The sequence below is a fragment of the Staurois parvus genome, unplaced genomic scaffold (assembly GCF_062004578.1).
Source record: "Staurois parvus isolate SC_StPar_1 unplaced genomic scaffold, SC_StPar_1.0 ptg000165l, whole genome shotgun sequence".
Lineage (NCBI taxonomy): Eukaryota > Metazoa > Chordata > Amphibia > Anura > Ranidae > Staurois > Staurois parvus.
The window spans coordinates 20,315,699-20,337,540 of record NW_028317961.1 but is presented as its reverse complement, the minus strand read 5'-3'; the positions used below and the strand labels follow the sequence as shown (position 1 = coordinate 20,337,540).

At 42.1% G+C, this 21,842-nt stretch overlaps 1 protein-coding gene across 1 annotated transcript in view; it reads left to right on the top strand.

Annotated features, from left to right (window-relative positions):
- Positions 1 to 21,842, top strand: part of LTV1 (LTV1 ribosome biogenesis factor) — a 45,763-nt gene that overhangs the window by 8,459 nt on the left and 15,462 nt on the right. Inside the window, exons 3-6 of the mRNA XM_089676292.1 lie at positions 4,082 to 4,270; positions 5,177 to 5,264; positions 17,257 to 17,386; positions 19,618 to 19,864. Of these exons, the coding sequence (XP_089532418.1) occupies positions 4,082 to 4,270; positions 5,177 to 5,264; positions 17,257 to 17,386; positions 19,618 to 19,864 (654 nt within the window). The remainder of the gene's footprint in view (positions 1 to 4,081; positions 4,271 to 5,176; positions 5,265 to 17,256; positions 17,387 to 19,617; positions 19,865 to 21,842) is intronic.

Genomic DNA, 21,842 nt, shown 5'->3' with positions numbered 1-21,842 from the left:
CTGGCAATTGACAGTCACCACGAACAATTACCTAAAGTGACATGAATCATATAAAATACCATCAAATTGTATCCTGAAATGACATAAATCTTGAAAAGTGCAGCAGTGCAGAATAATCATTACTGGACCAAAATGATCTACATTATTTAAAACTAATAACATGCCTACAAAACATAGTCCATACATTAACGTGCTTGATAAATGTGTCCAAGTGAGTGCTGTGATGGAAATCCGTCCACAATCAAGTGGACTTTTCAATCTTTCATGTTGAGATTAGAATATTCGGCAAGAGGCTACATGTTTGTGGTGGAGGATTTACAACTGACATACTTGTATGTGGATTGATTTCCATCACAGCACTCACTTGGACACCTTTATTAAGCACTTTATCATATGGAATATTTTTTTCCAAGCAATATAAATGTAGACCATTTTTGTCCAGTTTTGATTATTTCTGTACTGTTGCACTTTTCAAGATTTATGTAACTTCAGGTAACTATTTGATGGTATTTTATATGATTCGTGTCACTTTAGGTAATTGATGATGGTATTTGAATAGCACACCATATTTTTAGATTAGTATGCAAGCTGCAGTGTTTGCGCTATTGTGGCTGTTGCACTCTTTTGTTACACATTGCTACACATTTTTATAATTCTCTGTCCACTAAGCGCAAGATACACACTTTTTTTTTTATAGATTGACAGTCCCCACTGCAGTCCCGATGCTGCAGGGGTGTAACATGTTGCTTAAAGTGAAGTGGTGAAGTTGGTCTTTAAAAATACTGCTAATGGAAGAACGTACAGTTACCCTAAATAAAGCTTTATGCAGTTCTTCCATTGATAGAAGAAGTCTATTTTAATCAAGACTTTATTTCATACCAGCCTTTTTTTAAAACTTCACTTTTTCTGCAGGGGGGGTGAAGCACTGGCATAAATAATTTTTTTCTCCCCTGAAAGAAAACATTGTGTGCCTAATTAGCAGGAACTATAATAGACACATCTAAGAATCCTTGACCTGTAAAATCTCAGCGTTGAGGTCAGGTGTTCCAGGTAATTGACAACTAGAAATATGTGCACATAGCAGGGTGTCCCAGTATACACTGAGGTCCCTGGGGTAAAAAAAAATGCCCAAATGTTAGACAGTATTTTTATGTGCTAGTTTTCACTCTGGCTAGAATGGATATTCAAATGATCCTCTACTAAGAAAGTATAGAGGTTTTGCAAAAGTACTAATTTCCTGGCTGTCATGCTGATTTTATGGGCTCTGCATTATTTACTTGAGATAGGTTTACAGGAAGGGAGCGCTCATTAGATGCTTTTTCTGATCTGTATGCCTATTCTGTCATTTAGAAACTACTGAATTCAAAAAGCTAGGCACCTATTTTTTTTCTTTTCAAGCATCAGCTTTGGACAGCGTAAGAAAGGATTAAACCCCTGTCATTTTTTTTCCCTTTGTGTCATTGAGACCATTTCCCTTGACTTTCTGAAATGAGGTGAATTCTGCTCTTCAATAGCGGTTACTAAAAGGGGTGTCACTAAGGAAAGATTTCCCTTGAATTTAGTTTCAGTGACTGCGGTTTCTAAACCTATAGCTGTCTGTCTCTGTTGGGGAGATTCAGCCTCCTAAATTGTCCTAAACACTTCCTCTTTCTGTCCAAAACTAACAAAATACATTTTGGCTTTAATTCCTTGTGCTACAAGAAGACAAATTTTTTTTTTTCCTTTCTATGTAAATTTTTTTTGGAAGCACAGACAGAAAACCTAGTTGCTTAAATATGTGGGAATGATATCTGAACCACACAGCTGGGGTCTGTGCATTTCATGTTACTGAATTTATAGTGACTGTAAACCCTTACATATACCCAGTGAAGTGAAAAGAGAGGAAGGCACCTCAAAGTGCAGTATAGACAATTTATTAGTGAACAATAGATAAATTACACTTACAAGTTACATAGTTAAAAAGACTCATTGTGTGGTGTGTCAAGATCCAGGGGAGACATCCCGCCGTCCAGCAGCAGTTGTCTATAGGATCAGGAAGTATGAACTAGGATGTGTCTGTATCAAAAACATTTTTTTTTTTTCATTTTTTTGATACACAGACACATCCTAGTTCATACTTCCTAATCCTATAGACAACTGCTACTGCTGGACGGCTGGATGTCTTACCTGGATCTTAACACACCACACAATGAGTCTTTTTAACTATTTATCTTGTAAGTGCAATTTATCTATTGTTCACAAATAAATTGCCTATATTGAACTTGGAGGCACCTTCCTCTCTTTTTCATGTTTACTGCATTAGAGCCTTGCTTCCACTCTAAGAAGAGCTGCCTCAGTGTTACTGCTCCCATCCATCCATCCATCCATCCACCTTTATCCTACAACTACAGAGGTTGGGCTCTAACAAGCGCGCCCTATATAATATACCCAGTGAAGTGACTGGCCTCAGATGATACGCAGAGATGAAGCACATCTTCATACATAAGTTGTACCTGTTTATTTGCAGTTTTCTCTTCTCTACATGTTAAAAATCCAGAAGCTTTTTTGAGCTTTCAGAAAACAGGGTGTGAAGAGCTAAAATTTTACACTGCAGAGCTCAGTGAGGAGAGTTTTCAGAGCTGGTTGGAGGGAACAGACATACTCCCCTACAAACAGCACATAGGAACAGAACTGAGGCTGTGAGGCACAAGCTGTGTGCTGGAGAAATAAAGCAACTTTTTTCTCTCTGTGTCAGGGAAAACCTGCCAGACGTTACTCAGATAGCAGAGGACTGAAGCAGCAGACAGAAATAGAATTGACACTTGACTTTGTGCTCTTAACTGAGACACGTACACACTTTAGAGGGATATGCTTTTTTCATATTTCAGGTCTGAGATTTACAACCACTAATAAGAACTAATAATTTCACCTTTTTAAGAAAATAATAAATGCTCATCTTTTTTTCAGGTAAAAAAAAATGTGCATGTATTATTTTTTTATTAGGAGACAGTAAAACATTGCACCTGCGATCGCAGGTGCAATGCCAGGCTCCTGCAGACTGTCAGTGTAGCTGTCTGCCCATACCTTGTACAGGCAAGCAGTTACTGAATGACAGCAAGCATCATTAAACTACTAGAGTGCTCCCCTGGTAGTTCATTGGGAACTACAAGCTGTCAGCCACAATGGCTGACAGTAGTTATAATTCTCCCATTCACAGTATTTTTTTTTTAAATTGTGTCAGCATGTGCGGGGAGAAGATCCCCGGCTCACTGTCACAATGAGGGGGGGGGTTTGGGGTTGCAGGGGCAGCTGCATCAGGAACATGCTACACGCTAAATACAGGTATAACATGTTATGAAAGGTGAACCTTTCCTTTTAAAGTGATACTAAAACTAAAAACGTTTTTTTTTAACCTTAATGATTTCCTTACATTAAGGTAAAAAAACATTTCTCTGGCCCTGCCCCACCCGCCCTGTCCCTGTGTGCAGGGAAATAGAGGGGAGAATAGATCCAGTGCTGTGCAGGGCTGCATTTCTTCTCTCTTCCGGCTGTCAATCAAATGCAGTGAGGAGGAAGTGGGGGGCGTAGCTCCATAGACACACCATGTGCACTCATAGCAAACGGTTTGCTATGGGACACACAAAGAGGAGGAGGAGCCAAGATCACCGACCCAAGAAGAAGAGGATTGGGGCCGCTCTGCAATACCAATGCACAAAATGGGTGAAAATAACATGTTTGTTATTTTAATTAAAAATATAGACTTTAGTAACACTTTAAGTATGTCCAAAGCTAATACTCTCTAAAATGAAGTAAAATCCTATATTAGACAGTTGTAACTGGAACAAATGTTTCTATTGAAAAATTTACCCTCATTTCTTGTTCGGAGACCACTCATTATTTTTGGTTTTCTCTTGTTTTTCCTTCTATTGGCAGTGGTCCCCAGGACAAAAAGAGCATAAATCCCTCTAACAGGGACACGGGTAGCAATGAAAACCAGATGGGTGTTCTACCCCTTCTCTATACAAAGCTTAAAAAGGTTTGACTTTACATGCACTGTATCAATTCATTTAATATCTAATATACGTGGGGGTTTTCTTTTCAGGTAGATACAGAGAAAAGGAGAGAGGAACAAAGGAAATATGGTGTTTTCTTTGATGATGACTACAATTACTTACAGCACCTTAAAGAAGTAGGCCCTGCTGAACTTGTTTCTTCTCATACTGGACGACCACAAAGTAGGATTATTGTGACTGATGATGGAAAGGTAGAAGATGAAGTGGAACAAATCCAAGTGAGTTTCATGTCTGTCCAAGAGTATTTGTTAATGTTATTAAAGCATAACAGTACTTCCAGGGCTGGATTTCCTTCACTGGACCATGTCAGTAGACAACTTTTATGAGCCTGGATAAGCAGTCATCTTCTGGGGTAGGCTATTTTACACAAAACATTTTACTAGTCTTGACCTGTCTTGGAATGTTTTGCCAATGTGTGCATATGCTTGTTTGAGATGACTATTTTTGGTGATGATGGGGGAAAAATGTGGCTGATAAGTATGTAAAGAAAGTCACCTCTTTGTCTCTGCTGTCTTTGGGCAGTGGCCTTCTATGACTCATGGTATACAATATATATCTCTAAATATTCTGTATCTAAATTCACGTTAATACGTTACCATTCTCTGCTTAGTGGTAATTAACCACATTTGTTTTAGACCTTTTTAAAATGAAAATGCATTCTTTAACTTTATTTTGTGTGATGGTGATAAATACCTGGTGATCCTGCCAGTTCCCCTTGGTTCCTGTGCTGGCCTGGTCAGTTCACACCCTCCTGAACTTTGTGTGCCTGTATCTCCTGTAGTCAGTGCTGTGATTTGCTATGTGTAGAGCACACAGATGGGTGTGTGCCTTCCACGCCATATGTGAGGTCACACACTTCCCACCCTTCTACTATGCATACATGTCCTCTGCTATAGGAAGAGATCAGAGGTTGTGCAGCCCTGTGACCACAGAATTAAACATTTAAAAAAAGGAACCAACCATTTATTTTTTTTTTTAAAAAGGAAGAAAATTATTTTTTCTGTGATCGAATGTATTATTTTAGTTATAAGTTCCCAAACATTTTAAACATGTTTGCTGTTGCTTTATTGGTCCACAAAAATATTTACTCAAACTGTAATTGGGATATTTATTTATGTTCTTAGCCTCCAACTATACATTTACCTTCTTCAGTGTTTGCATCCGAGTTTGAGGAGGATGTAGGATTGTTGAACAAAGCGGCACCTGTTCGAGGTAGGTGCTTTTGCAAATATATCCTTTTGGTGAACTATATTTTTATTTTCAATTTATTTATTAATGCTCTGCTAAACTAAAGAGAAAGTAATGTAGCCGATTGTCATGGAACTATTAAGAATTATTAAATCTAAGCAGGATAATGAGTTATTACTGAAGTATTTTTACAAAAGGAAGCATTTGCCTGTCATGAGTTGAGTAACCAATTTAAAGCTCTACAGCTTAAGCTAAATTAATTACCTGTAATGATGAATGTCCCATGATGCATAGGCTGCTGGATTCTGTAGAAATCTTCACTGCAGGACTGCCCTGTCCTCTTTCTGCTGCTGAACTTTTGACGCTGTGGGGTTTAACTGCTTGGTGTAAATGGGCTCAGCTGCTCTGAAGATGATCAAATGGAAATACATCAATGGACAGGGGAGATTGTGATCAGTCACAGGATTGTCTCCCCTATTCACAGATCATTTCATATGCAGTGTAATCCATTAAAGAACTTTTCTCAATGGAGGAGAGTGCAGGAGAGGGCATGTTCCTGTTGCAACGTCTTTAGTGCATTTGGGTCCAGAGACCCAAAGCTGTTGATCCCCACAGCACAGAAGTTCAGCAGCAGGGAGAGGACAGAGCATCCGTGCAGTGAAGATCACTACAGAATACAGCAGCCTGCACATTGTAGAACTTACTTCATTAAAGGTAAGTAGTGTAACTAAAGCTGTAGGAAAAAAATTAGTCTTTTGAGCTATGCTTCAGCTTTTAATGTTGATAATTTTTGTAAGATATAAAATAGCTTTTTCCTGTTTAATAAAAAAAAAATGCTTTTGAGCAAATTAGAGCTTGAGAGGGACTTAGGAATATTAGCTATCAGTAGCCTCCGCAACACTGCTCAGTGCTACGAAACAAGTTAGTGCTGCTCAAGGTAGGCTCACTTGTTGCAAACCCCACACTCTTTCAGCATGTGTGCCGGCCCAGTTCGCACACCTGCGCTGACATAAAAGAAAAAAGAAATGCATAAAAACACCATACAGTACAATGTACAAATGGGGCAGAAAGGTTCACGCGTTTCACGTTAACCGCAGCGCTTAATCCTAACCCCAGTTATGACTAAGTGCTGAGGTTAGCATGAAATGCATGAACATTTCTCCCCCTACTAGTACATTTTACTGTATGGTGTTTTTATGTTTGTTTGATACAATAAACTTGACAAGTGTTTCAGTGTCGCCTTTTGGATTTATGCACCAGTGTTGATATGCAAAAGTGCACTGGAAGAGAGACTGTACTGTGGGTGGAGTTATGTCCACCCACAGTACAAGTAAAGTGCTAGCCTTGGGGGAGATAGTGACACTGGAGCGTGTGATGGGTAAGTAAGTGATCAGCAATAATCAATGATCACTAGTGTGGGGGGGGGGGGGGGGGGTTTAACACTTTCACTGCCACTGACCACCAATGTGTGCTAATGTTATTAGTACTGACACACATGTTAGGGGTTATTATTGTGGCCACTGACAATTCTGGGGGTTATTATTGTACTCACTGACGCCAATGCTTGGGAGTTATTGTACAACTTCGTAAGTATGCATTGTGATACACTGCAAAAAATGCAGCAGAGCCAGAATCTTTGGGAGTTTATATGCAAGCATGCACTGCTATTGTGCAGCCCACTGGAAGTGTAGGGGGCCGCACTTAAAGCCTTCTGTAATTTTATAGTTGACCACCACTGTTCTATATTCAATGTATTTGCTTTAATATATATCCAATCAGTGGAAAGATTTAGGAGATTAGACTTTTCTCCCAGAGACTGGGAAGATACATTGCTTATGGAAGAAATATTTCTTTACCATTCATCACAGGACACAGAGCAGGCTATTCATGACTATGTGGGTTATAGGCCACCTATAGATGAATGGAGCAGGAATGGGTGGAGCCTGAGGATGAAGAAGAGCTGGAGGAAGGTCAGGCAGTAGAATTTCTGTCTGAGGATCCACAGCCTGAGGAAAAGCAGGAGGTCTCTGCCTCCCAGTCTCAGAGATTTTTAGTCCAAGACCTCACTGATATGGTACGGTCTGGATTCAGACTACCCCCGATAGAAACCGCTGAGGTTACTTATTCTTCTTCTCTGGGCTCTTTTAAGCCTTCACAGAGTACTCAGGCCTTTTCGGTGCATCATCTTCTGGAGCAAATTATGTATGCTGACTGGGACCACCCAAACAGGGTTTTTGTTCCACCAAAGAGGTTTTCTGTTTTGTACCCTATGGAACAAAAGTTTTAAGAAATGGCGGTTGCCTGTAGTGGATGCAGCTGTTTCATCCCTGAATAAATCTTTAACGTCCTGTGGATGATGTACAGGTTTTCAAGGACCCAGCAGTTAATAAGCTGAAGTCTCTCCTTAAGACCTCCCTGACAGGTTCTGCTGCACAGCCAGCTGTGGCAGCTATTAGCATTTGCCAGAGTCTTTTTTCTGACCTTGTAAAGCAACGGATTGGAAGACCATCAGGGCAGGGGGAATGCACGGCCGAGGATTTGGAGGATGTTCCACGTGCTTTGTGTTTCGCAGTTGATGCTCATAAGGATGCTCATAAGGATTCAATTCAGCAAATTTCTTGCTTGGCCCTCTTATTAGTGCACATGCGCAGGGTCTTATGCCTGAAGAGTTGGTCAGCAGAAATGCCATGCAAAAAATTGTTGGCAGGTTTTTCCTTTCATGTGGAGCGGCTGTTTGGGGAAGATATGGACAAATATATTAAAAATTTTAAGGGGGTAAAAGTACTCTTCTACCCTCTAAGAGGAAATGCAAACACCCTTCTTTTAAGGTGTCAGGGGCTGCGGTTGTTGGGCCCTCATGTACCAGGCAGTCGTTTGGCCACACACAGGTCCCAGCCTCCAGGAGTAGATCTCAAAATCAAAACCCAAGGAGGCCCTGGGTGCAAAAGTCGTCTAAGACAGATCCAAAGTCTGCCTCCTTATGAAGGGGTGCCCCCACTTGTTCGGATGGGGGGAAGGCTTTTGAATTTTGTGACAGCATGGAGTGCTCTAATCCATGATTTCTCTGGGGTACAGAGCAGAATTTTGGGTATTTCCCTCTCCCCGGTTTCTAAGATCAAATGTACCAACAAATCCAGAGAAAAGAAGCGCTTTATTTCAGGCACTCCATTGCCTATTGGCTCAAGGAGTAATCACAGAGGTTCCAGTGGACGAAAGGTTTCAGGGGGTTTTATTGAAACCTATTTACATTCCCAATCCAAATGGGGATGTAAGGCCCATTTTGGACCTCAAGGGCCTAAATTTGTTCCTGTATGTCCGAACCTTTCGTATGGAATCGGTTTGGTGAGTAGTGGCCTCCCTACAGGAGGGAGATTTTTTGGCGTCCATAGACATCAAGGATGCATACCTGCATGTACTGATATTCATTCCTCACCAAAGATTTCTGCGGTTTGCAGTAGGGGCTCAGCATTTCCAATTCAGAGCAGTACCGTTTGGACTGGCCATGGCTCCCAGAGTTTTTACAAAAAGTCTTGCTCCGGTGTTGGGGATACTCGGAACTCAGGGATTATTCGTCACAGGTTATCTAAAGATCTCTTGCTCAGAAATCGGTCGGTGCCAGATCTGAAGCAGGATGTGGTCCTTACTATGCATATCCTGTAACAGGATGGCCCCGCCCCTTACCTATTTAAGAACTGTTAAAAGACCGGAGCAGGCTGACAGCGGGAGCCATCGTCGGAAGCGTAAATTCTTTTTTTCGGGTCGGCGGCAGGCATCGTGATTGACGTTGGATCTACTGTGGGGGACATGCCTTTAATTTTTGCTTTTAATAAAGGACTTGTCAAAGACCGTGTGCTGTCTTTTTTCACACTACACTTTTTTATTTTTTGTGAATGAGTATCGAGACCATGTACCCCATACTCATTCACATAGGGGCAGCCCTCCTGCCCCAAAGCACCCCCCCATGTTGAGGGCATGTGGGCTTGTATGGTTCAGGAGGGGGGGGCCTCTCGCTCCCCCCCCCCCTTTCCTGACCTGCCGGGCATGTGGGCTTGATATGGATGGGAGGGGGGACCCCATGCCACTTGTTTATTTTTTTAATTGCCGGCAGTTCTTTTACATTCAGCTGTCAGTGGAGAACCCCGCTGACAGCTGAAACATTTAACACATTGTTGTCATTACTAAAATACTGCATGACTTAATAAAATAACTCATGCAGTATTTTAGTAGCATTTTTACTTTTTTCTAACCTCATGAACGGAATAATTGGTTTTCAATGCATTCCTATGGGAAACGGCGTTTCGGTTTACGAATCTTTTGCTATACGAAAAGTCCCGCAAAACGAAATAAATTCGTAAACCGAGGTATGGCTGTATCTCTGTCTCCAGAGGTGCAGCAGAGCCTGAATTGGTGGTTGATAACTCACAATTTGGAGAAGGGAAGATCCTTTCAGCCAGTGGTGTGGAAGTTGGTAACCGCCGATGCAAGCCTTTCAGGTTGTGAGGCCGTTCAGGGAACATGGCTTCCACAGGAAAGGGTTCTTCCCATCAACGTCCTGGAACTTCGAGCAGTGAAGCTGGCTCTGAGATATTGGACAACCAGGCTTCAGGGTTGGCCTGTAAGGATTCAGTCCAACAATGCCACAGCAGTCGAATACATCAACCACCAGGAGTCGAGGAGCCCAGAAGGTGGTGAACTACATTCGGACCTGGGCAAAGAGATATGTTCCAAGTCTGTCCGCAGGATTCATTCCAGGTTTTTAAAATTGGCAGGCAAATTATCTCAGTTGCCGGCAGTTGATTCCAGGGGAATGGGCTTTGCATTTTCAAGGAAATCTGCCAGTGATGGGGTTGCCTGGATGTAGATCTATTCGCATCCAGGTTCAACAACAAGGTTGGTCTTTTTGTGTCCTGGGTAAGGGACCCTCGCGCAGCAGGGTGGAAACCTTATTGATTCCTTGGAACCAGTTCTCACTGATTTATGCCTTTCCTCCAATCCAGCTGCCGCCGCATCTCTTATGCAGGATTTGGGAGAAGTCTATCCCGGTGATACTGATTGCTCTGGCCTGGCCCAGGAGGACTTGGTATGCAGACATAGTAAAGATGGCAGTAGACAGGCTGTGGGCCCTGTCGTATTGGCCAGAGCTGTTGTCTCAAGGTCCCATATTTCACCTTGCTTTATGGTCACTAAATTTGACGGCGTTGCTATTGAAACCCAGATCCTGAAGATTAGGGGAGTGTCGGATTCTGTCACCCCCATCATGTTGGCTCCTCCTGTAAGGTTGCCTTTGTGTCCTTGGTAACTGAAATTGATTTTGGAGGTTTTGCAAAAGCCACCATTTGAACCTCTTGGAGAGAGATTCCACTGGTCCTGTTGACTCGTAAGGTGTAGTTTCTAGTGGCAATCACTTCTGTGAGAAGGGTGTCAGAGCTGGCAGCTTTATCTTGCAGAGAACCATTTCTGGTTTTGCATTATGATAGGGTGGTGTTGCGACCTCATCTGTGCTTTTTACCAAAGGTGGTTTCTGGTTTTCATCTCAATCAGGACATAGTTCTGCATTCATTCTTTCCTGGACCTCAGTCAGCAAGAGAGAGATCTCTGCATACCTTGGATGTGGTTGGTGCTGTAAGGGTCTTCGTGAAGGAGACAGCACAGGTCAGGAGGTCAGATGCTCTATTTGTGCTGCCAGAGGGGCCTAAGAAGGGGCAGGCGTCATCCAAGACGACTATTTCCCATTGGATCTGCCAATTGATCATTCAAGCCTATGGTTTGAAAGGTAAAGTCCCACCCTTTTGGATGAAGGAACACTCCACCAGGAGTGTGGGCGCATCTTGGGCAATCTGCCATCAGGCGCCAGTTGTTCAAGTTTGCAAGGCCGCTACATGGTCTTTGGTTCACACATTCACAGAATTCTACCAGATGGATGTCAGAGCCGCAGAGGATTCTGCCTTTGGCTGCATTGTTTTACGAGTGGCTGAGTAGGTTCTGAGGGATCAAACTAAGAATAAATAAATAAATAATACAGTGCAACAAAATAAAAATACTTTAGTCACTATTGTGGCTAGTAAAAGTGATGACAATATATATGCATATGATTCCGTGACAGATAATAATAGTGCTGGGGTCACCTAAGTGACCTATACAAGTGACACATGTCTTGGAAATTCGCTTTCAACGAATTTTTCCTTACCGTGAGTACCCGTGAGTATGAGTTGGATGCGCAGCAATCCCCCATAAAGCTGTGCGAACTTCGCTTACCGCGACTGCAGCTTAGCTCAACGATTCCTGCGCCTCCAACTGGTGTGCAAAGGTTTAGCTCTTTTGAGATGTGGGGAAAATGGAGCTCCCGTGATCCAGGAAAAATCAGACGACACTCCCAGGTTGGAGTTGGAATCCACTCTGCCTGGGTCTAACACCAGACTCCTGTTTTATTATCTTACAAAAACACCCCCCCCCCCCGCACGGGGGCCAAGTCAATCCCCTCCCACAGAACAATGTATAGGGAGTGTCCATACACAAGAATGTCCATGCTGCTCGGAGTGTAAAGTTCCCTCTTACTAAAACCAGTTAATCCAGTTTTTCCTGCCCTGCCCCGTAAGCTCTCTTTGGAGAGCGAGTTTCCCATTATTTACATGCTATCAGCTCCCAGCAGTATGTACATTGTCTGTACAAGCATCCCTTAGATTAAACAGTGCCAGTCTGTATCTGAATGGGCCTCGATACGATCTTTATTAAAACACATCCATCCAGATACATTTCAGGTCGGTAGCGGCTTGTAGAGATATACATGAGCCTACACACGGAGTTCGCACTGCCCGGCGCCTGGCCATACGAAGTCCATGTGGTACTATGCTGCTGATATGTGCATACAGGCCCGCGGCATTCGCATCGAATGCCGTGGTGGCATACATGCCAGTCTAAGCGCAGATCTGCCATCTCATCCATTACCGAGCTGAGTACTGTAATATATACATTGTAAATGCGCATGGCCTAATTGCAGCCTTCAGAGCTTTAATTAAGCCACGAGAGACATATGAATAACACTAATATATGACACATTTAAAGGACAACCTGTAATAGAAAATTTCCATGACACACACACAAAGATATATAAATAAATAAAACCCTCAATAATTGAGGAATAAATAGATGGTGCCACTTCAAATCTCATAAATATACTTAACAAACACTCTAATAGTCCAATCAAATGCAGAAATAAGTGTTTCTTATAAACATGCAACGTGCAATTCGTGACTGAAGTATTTTTATTTTGTTGCACAGTATTATTTATTTATTCTTAGTTTGAAGCGCTACACTAATTATTTTTAACATTTGTCACACTGGTTTGGTATCAGTTTAGAGTGTTATCAGCTAGCGATTAGGGCTTACTTCCTTATCAGCGCAGGAGGATTTTTGTTACAATTTATCAGAGGGATTATTGATGGTGGCTATCATGGTGTCATCCTCCCCTCAAATTTCGTATTGCTTTGGGACATCCCACATATTCATAAATAGCCTGCTCTGTGTCTCCTCTGATGTACGATAAAGAAATTCAGATTTTTTTCTACATACCTGTAAAATCAAATTCTTGGAGTACATCATGGGAAACAGGTCCCACCGCTCTTTTTCGGGAATGTTATTGCTTGCTGCAAAAAGTGAGGTACTTCCTGTATAGGAGGGGTTATATAGGGGAGGACCTCCTCTTTGATTGGTCAGCCAGTGTCCATTCACCTATAGGTGGACTGTAACCCACATAGTCATGAAGAGCCTCCCGTGATGTACTCCAAGAAATGGATTTTACAGGTAAGTATGTAGAAAAAATCCATTTTTTTTTTCCTACACAGTTGCATTGGGATGTCGTCACTGGGCTTAAACATGCATTTATACCTGGTGTGAATGCACGTGTTTGTCACAGTGGTTCCATAAAGCAGTGATGCAGCAGGTATATCATCTGACTACATGCCATTTTCTATAGGGCTTTTTTTTTTTTTAAACTGCAGACAAATCATATTACCAATGTTAAGTACAAAGCGCAGTGATAACCAAACTTAAAAGCAGCACTGTGTTATGAATCTCTGTGAAACAATTGTGAGAAATATAATAGTGTGAAACCTTTGTACTGACAAAATATGTCAGGGCAGGGCCGCTGGTGGCGTGTGTTGTCTGTCTTTTAGCTCCGTGTACCGAGTGAGAGATTAGCCTGCGTAGTGGCCAGTCCACAGGGCCTCTGCCTGGCGGCGGCCACATTCAGTGCCAATTGTATTCTTTTATTTTGTAAGTGTATCTTTGTGTTAAATAATAATCCTGTCTGGTAATACACAATCGAGCTTTCCTTTTTGTATATCACTGTGGATGCTGGGAGGCTGTTTAACTGAGCTGGAGCAGGAATTCGTCCGCTCTGGAGTTAGTGCTGCTTGCCTTTCTTTATTTAACCGCCTCCTGCCCACCATATAAGGAAATGACGGGAGGATGGCGGTTCTGTCATTCTGGAAGGCCGTCATATGATGTCCTCCCACTCTAACTGCGCATGCACGTCCCCGGGCGTGCACAGCGATCGGTGGTGCGCTGTGTCCCTGGGACATAGCCGATCACTGTAAAGAGACTATGACGTAGGCTCTATCATGTGTCCAATCACAGCTGATCGCATGTAAATAGGAAATGCTGATTATCGCGTGAGGAGAGGAGAGCCGGTAAGCTCTTTAGAGGGGACATGTACACTGATCATCAGTGCCCTGATGATCAGTGTAGCCCCATCTGTACCACCTGTCAGTGCCCATCAATGCCACATACCAGTGTCCAATAATGCCACATATCAGTGCCCATCAGAGCTGCCTTTCAGTGCTTGTCAATGCCACCTATCAGTGCCATATATGAGTGCTACCTTTAAGTGCCCATCACTGCAGCCTCATTAGCGTACATCAGTGAAAGAGACAAATTACTTATTTACAAAATTTTGTTTACAGAAACTAAGAAAAAAATTTTTTTTTTCAAAATTTGCAGTCTATTTTAGTTTGTTTAGCAAAAAATAAAAAACCCAGCACTGATTAAATACCACCAAAAGAAAGCTCTATCTGTCTCAAAAAAAATTATACAAATTTCATATGGGTACAGTGTTGCATGACAGCGCAATTGTCATTCAAATTGTGACAGCACTGAAAGCTGAAAATTGGCTTGGGCAGGAAGGGGGTAAAAGTGCCCAGTGGGCAAGTGGTTAAAAAATGCTAGGCAGTTTGGTGAGTGGCTTTCTGTTTGTTGGGTTCTAAACACTGAGTGGAACACACTGTTGGGAAGAAAATTGTTTGGAAAAAGATTATGATTTGGACTTGATTTTGTATGATTTACATTGGGTGTTTATTGGATGTATTTCTTATTGTTGAGGATTCTATTGACACTTTATATTGTTAAACTTAGGCCCCCACAGTACTGATGTTTGAGCATCGGCATTTCTGGATGTAATTTCAGATGTTTGTTTTGCAGGTATGCGCATTCATGCTTACAATACACTCCAATGCAAAATCCATTATTAGTTATGCTCATATGCGCATATTCACGCACATATGCACGTACCGGCGCAAGATACTGAGGAGGAACGCAGTTTTTTTTCTATTTTTTTTTTTTTTTTTTTAAACTCAAGAATACGCAGGGCTTTTTTTATGCACCTGTGAGTACAGGCACATTGTAAACAATGGGCTGCATATTTGATCAGTAAAAAAAACATTGTTGAACTGAGCTTTTTCAAGCTGCAGTGTGCAAGAGGCCTTCTAGTGCATTGTCTGCTTTTGTTTCATGGAGATTCATCACTCAGCGCTGCTGTTGTTTAGTTATCACCGAACTTTGTACTTTATTTCAGGATGGAAATTACTGCAGCAGCAATGTAACATCTCTTTTTTGGAAGTTTGGGATATTGGGATAGTGATTGTTGCTTTCAAACGCGGAGTTGGGTTTTCATTTATATTACCAATGTTGTAAATACAGCTGAGCATGAGGTATTGGTATAGGCTCTAGATGTTTCAGAAGATTATCAAGCATAAAGCTGGCTATAGATGGTAAGAATTTCAGTTGAAAATTCTTAGGAAAATTGTCAGAACATTAATTTGTTGTTCAGAAGATTGTTTGCTTTTTAACATCTGATCTTGGAATGAATGGTCTTTATCGAATAAAAACCACATACACTGTTAGAAATTTGTTTGTTCAAGAAAAAATGTTCATCCTTCCCCTTCGAATGTTCCCATCACTGCAGTCGAAAATGACCACCAATTTAACCCACTACTGATTAGAAAAAACAAACTTTCTTAGAACATTCTTTTCCTAAGAATTTTCTTTCGAAATTCTACCCATCTATGACCAGCTTAAAGTAGAACTATAGGCAAAAAATTGTTTTCATTTTGGATGGAGTAAGGGATTGTTATAGACCCGGTCAGATTAACCGCTTCCCATCTGCCCTATAGCAGATATACTGCTACAAGGCGGCACAGTTGTGAAAAATCACATGTATATATATACGTGAGTTTGCACTTCCGGGTGGGGGGCCCATGTGCCCTACCCGCGCTGCCATTCAAAGCCGTGGCTGTCAATCACCGGGTCCCGGCAGGTGATTACTCGCCGGTGCCCGGTGATTGCCGAGGATTTCCAACGGGGGGGGAGGAGAACTGTTAATAAACAAAACAGTTCTCCCTGTCATCTCCTGCACACTGCTTTGAATGGCTGTGCAAAGCAGTGTGCTTACAGTGAAGCACACGCACAGCCCCATAGTAAAACACACCCAGTACACAATTAACCCTTTGGATCCCCCCAGATGTTAACCCCTTCCTACCCAGTACCATTAGTCCAGTGTCAGTGCTTTTTATTAGCACTGATCACTGTATTGGTGAAACTGGGGATGTCAATGACACAAAGTTCCCCCCAGTGTCAGAATGCATGCTAAAATCCCGCTATAAGTTGCTGATCGTCGCAATTACTAATGAAAATTTTTTTAAAAAATCCCAGTGTACATATACCACCATTTTGTAAATGCTATAACTTTCACGCAAACCAATTCATTTACACGTATTAGGATTATTTTTAGCAAAGACATGTAGCAGAATACATTTTAGCCTAAATTTATGACGAAATTAGATTTTTAAAATTTTTTTACTGGACTTGTTAAATAGCAAAAAGTCAAAAATATTGTTTTTCTTTTTTCTCAAAATTGTCGCTTTTTTTTTTTTTTTTTGCAAATAACAAAAAAAAAGCACCGGCGATCAAATACCACCAAAAGAAAGGTCAATTCATGGGGAAAAAAGGATGTAAATTTAATTTAGGTGCAGCGATGCATGTCAGTGCAATTGTCAGTTAAAGTAACTCAGCGCCGTAACACAAAAAATAGCCTGGTCAGGAAGGGGGTAAATCCTCTGGAGGGAAGGTGGTTAATTTTTGTCATCTTTGACTCATTAGATAGATTTACTGTACCTTCACTTCCTGTCCCAAACAGGAAGTGAGAAAATCTCTGAAAAGAGAGGGTGAATCAGGGTTACAGACAGCAATGAAAAACCAGTAGGTTTTCTAATCCATCTCCACTCTATCCAACCCCACCTCCTGGCCCTTTAAGGGTTTCAGAAGCCGGGAGGCGGGGTTTTAGGGTCATGTGACCGCCGTGATTCCTATCACGGTGGTCACATGATCAGGAAAGGTCTCGATTGCAAGAGGAGATCGGGACCTTTCCGTGAGTACCGGACATGCGTGCTTGGAGCGCGCAGGGCGCGTACTCTCAGCACATATGTTTTTCTTAATTGCACGCAAATGTGCAACCGCCAAGAGGTTAAGTCAATAATTTGATAAGAGAGAAGATTATCCGTTATATTTCCTTAGCTTGTGTAAAAATTCAAGAGGATACTAAAACTATTTTGAAAATGACAAAATAAGCTAAGTTTCACACATAAGTATAATCAAAATATACCGTATTTATAAACCTGATTTCATTGTCCCACATAATAAATAATCCTTCATGCTTAACACAGCCATATTTGTGTTTTGTTAATAGGTCTTTGTCTGGACTTGGATCCTGATGTTGTGGCAGCACTAGATGATGATTTTGACTTCAGTGACCCTGAAAACCAGTTGGACGATGACTTTGTAATAAAGGCCAATGATCCTGTCAGTGAAAATCACAGGTAAAGGAAAATTTCTTACAAATATTAAATTTTGGTACTTGTGTATATTATTACTGCCCCCTAGAGGAAAGCTATATTTTCATGGGCAGTTTTGCCTCTTCTCTCTTCTGCTGAGTTTTGTCAGTTAATAAAAGTGTAAATGAATCTGGGCATGGCCTGGATAGCAGTGGAGGAGGATGCATGTGTGCTGAGTTCCGCTCCCAGTTCATTCTGTCTCCAATATTCTGAGTGCCTACAGCCTGCCTGCCTACCCACCGATCGTTAGCCTGGAGTGCGGCGGACCTTTCCCCACATGTCACCTCCTTGTAAATCCGCCACAGCTGCCTCTAGTCTGGACAAATTCCAGGCAGGAGTGGAAGATGGCGGTGCTTCCAGATCCAACACAGAGCCCACCACGGTTAACACCATTAAAGTGCTCGAGGCCATCTCCACCTGCAAGGCTACCCTGATGGCGAAAAATGAGGAAGTAAAGGTAGACATTTCTCTCATTCAGCAGAACATGTACAAGCTCTGGGAATGGGGCACAGAGGCAGAAGCTTGGATAGGCCGTGCAGGGAATACTGTCCATTCATTACAACACTCCTCTGAGGCCATGCAGTGTTAGGTCCAGTAGATTGCCCAAAAGCAGGATGATTTGGAGATTCACACATCACTTTGGCATTTTGGAGGGCTCTGAAGGCTCTGACCCAGCCACCTTTCTGGAACACCTGCTGATTACCTCCTTTGGTAGGACTACTTTTGTGGTGGAGCAAGCACACCACATACATGCCCACCAGCCTCTGGAGTGTGCCCCCCCTGTACCTTCATAGCTAATTGTATTGCCATTCTCCACCTCACTATGGAAAAGGGCAATTTCCCTTTCCAAAATGTGCAGGTGTCAATGTTCCAAGACTTCTCGGCGGAGGTTCAAAAGCAGCGCTTCCATATTAATCACCTGAAATACACCATGATGTTCCTTGCCTGCTTTTGGGTGGTCGGTGAAGACCGATTGCATTTCTTTGAATATCTTGATTTGGCTTCATCAATGGGACTCTACGAGGAACTGATTGTCACCTTCTGTCATGGATGCCATGTGTAAGCTGCCTGACATCCCAACCATCCAGACCTCCATGTTGTTGAGGCTCATGCTATGATCCCTTCAATTTTTCAATGTGACTGTACTTTTTATACCTACCCTGCTAGTTAACTTTGGTGGCGTTGGATGCCCCCCTTCTGCAGTGGTGGCGGATATTCTCGCTGAGCACATCCATGCCTTGTTGAACTTGCACCCTATTACTTTAGTTCTCGTGTTTATTCAACCCAATTCCTGGATGTATTGTCCCCTGTTTTCTGCTGCTCCTGTACCATGTGTGTTAACTTTCTGTTGGACTCAAGCTGACTGACACACCGTGGATCCTACTTCCTGCTATTCACTCCAGTGAACGTTCGTCCCTAGAACTGTTTTCTATGTTTGTATCTTGGTTTTTAGCTCCAGGGTTAGTTGCTGTGAAGCGTAATCTCTACCTTGGCAGCCTTCCTGGTTTTTGCTTCAGGTGTTATGATCCCACCAGGTTGGAGGGGAGGGAACGGGATGTGTTTTTTGTTTTGTTTCTTTTTGTCTTGATACTTTAAATGTTCTTTATACTTGGTATTTTAATGTAATGTGCAATGCATTGTGGTATTCAATTGTAATGCCTGGCACTCCCAGCTCACTGCTTTCTGATCTTGCTGTCTGCATCCTGAGGGCTGAGCGACCGTCTCTCCTCTGGTTTATGTCATTGGTTATCCCATGGCCTCCTTAAAATTCCTCACATGGAATGTTGATGAGATGTGAGACAAAATCAAACATTTTGCTGTCCTCAATTACCTTAATTCCCAGCGGACTGACAAAGCGGTCCTGGTGGAAACACATATCACAGGCCAGAAAAAAAGTATAAGGGAATGTTAAATGGAACACAATAGAATCATCGGAAATGCTAGAATGCAATATCAAAATATAATTTCTGTGTCAGTATGTAAAATATCTCAGCAGAAAGGAAATTCACAAAAATAATAATATATTTAGCTTTGTTTCATATTGTAACTGTCAGGCCATTATTGCAAAATATAAATCTTATCAGAGTTCACTTTCTATGATTTATGACCTCTATAAAGATACTTCACATACATTTGTATAATATATATGTCAAGATTATGGGCCTGTTTGTACTTTTGTAGACTAAAGTTGTCCTTTATGTTAATATTCTATATAGAAATGGGGATGATGACGAATGGGAAGATGTTGATGATGAGGAAGAGGATGGTGATGCGAGCGAAGAAGATGAGTTTGACTCAGATGGCCCTCTGTCTGATGACGAGAGCAGAGGTGAAGATGGCCCAATGAAAGAGTTCCTGTTCATGCAGGAAGAGACGAAGAGTCGCTTCTCACAGTATTCCATGTCTTCATCTGTTATGAGGAGAAATGACCAGCTTACTCTTCTGGATGAGCGCTTTGAAAAGGTGAGATCAGTGAATGATCATTAAAGTGTTGCTAAACCCACAACTGTAAAATCAGTCTGTATATGCAGTAAAGCATGCTTGTTATACTCACTGTGGAACCTAAGGGGTTAATCTTCTGCATTGTGTAAAAACCCTGTTTGATCCTGACTTCTCTGATCCTCCCCTTCTACAAGTGTCCCCCTCCTATCTCCTGACAAGCATTGTGTGGAGTCACTCTGCACATGCTCAATTTGGTGTCTATTGCTGAGGAAAACATTTCCTATATGATCACAGCTAGGCAGGTAACATGGCATGGCCAACCAGTGCTGGCCAGAAAGGGGGTCAGAGGTCAGTAAGGATTACAGGAGACGTCAAAGGAGAGTGAAGTCTCCTACAGGAATATTCAGCACTCCGCCGGCCACATCTATATGCCACGTGATCGCTGCATTCCGCTATTAAATAAAGGTAGATGATGTTTTCATTTTCATTTAAAAAATGCATTTATATTTTATTTGTGCTATGGGAGTGCTCATCCATTAGTTTTAATGTCATGGGTGTAGTATCACTTTAAAGACAGATTGCAATTCTTTACTACAGTGCAGTGGCTAGAAATAGAGCGAGAATTATTTATTTAGTTTCTGTGGCTTGCTTAGTTACAATTGAGCATGCATTCTTCCAAAGCTATTTCATTCTTTATACAGTATCTCACAGAAGTGAGTACATCCCTCACATTTTTGTAAATATTTTATTATATCTTTTCATGTGACAACACTGAAGAAATGACACTTTGCTACAATGTAAAGTAGTGAGTATACAGCTTGTATAACAGTGTAAATTTGCTGTCCACTCAAAATAACTCAACACGCAGCCAATAATGTCTAAACCGCTGGCAACAAAAGTGAGTACACCCCTAAGTGAAAATGTCCAAAATGTCAATATTTTGGGTGGCCACCATTATTTTCCAGCACTGCCTTAACCCTCTTAGGCATGGAGTTCACCAGAGCTTCACAGGTTGCCACTGGAGTCCTCTTCCACGACGACATCACGGAGCTGGTGGATGTTAGAGATCTTATGCTTCTCCACCTTCTGCTTGAGAATGCCCCACAGATGCTCAATAGGGTTTAGATCTGGAGACATGCTTGGCCAGTCCAACACCTTTACCCTCAGCATCTTTAACAAGGCAGTGGTGGTCTTAAAGTAGTGTAATGTAGTGTTTACTAATGTAAAGTAGTGAGTGTACAGTTTGTACATTGTAAATTTACAGTGTAAATTTGCTGTCCCCTCAAAATAACTCAACACACAACCATTAATGTCTAAACCGTTGGCAACAAAAGTGAGTACACCCCTAAGTGAAAATGCCCAAATTGGGCCCAATTAGCCATTTTCCCTCCCCGATGTCATGTGACTCATTAGTGTCACAAGGTCTCAGGTGTGAATGGGGAGCAGGTGTGTTAAATTTGAGGTTATCGCTCTCACTCTCTCATACTGGTCACTGGAAGTTCAGTATAGCACCTCATGGCAAAGAACTCTCTGAGGACCTGAAAAAAAGAATTGTTGCCCTACATAAAGATGGCCTAGGCTATAAGAAGATTGCAAGACCCTGAAACTGAGCTGCAGCACGGTGGCCAAGACCATACAGCGGTTTAACAGGACAGGTTCCACTCAGAACAGGCCTCGCCATGGTTGACCAAAGTTGAGTGCACGTGCTGAGGGTCATATCCAGAGGTTGTCTTTGGCAAATAGACGCATAAGTGCTGCCAGCATTGTTGCAGAGGTTGAAGGGGTGTGGGGGTCAGCCTGTCAGTGCTCAGACCATACGTTGCACACTGCATCAAATTGGTCTGCATGGCTGTCATCCCAGAAGGAAGCTTCTTCTAAAGATGATGCATAAGAAAGCCTGCAAACAGTTTGCTGAAGACAAGCAGACTAAAGACCTGCATTACTGGAACCATGTCCTGTGGTCTGATGAGACTAAGATAAACTTGAATGGTGTCAAGCG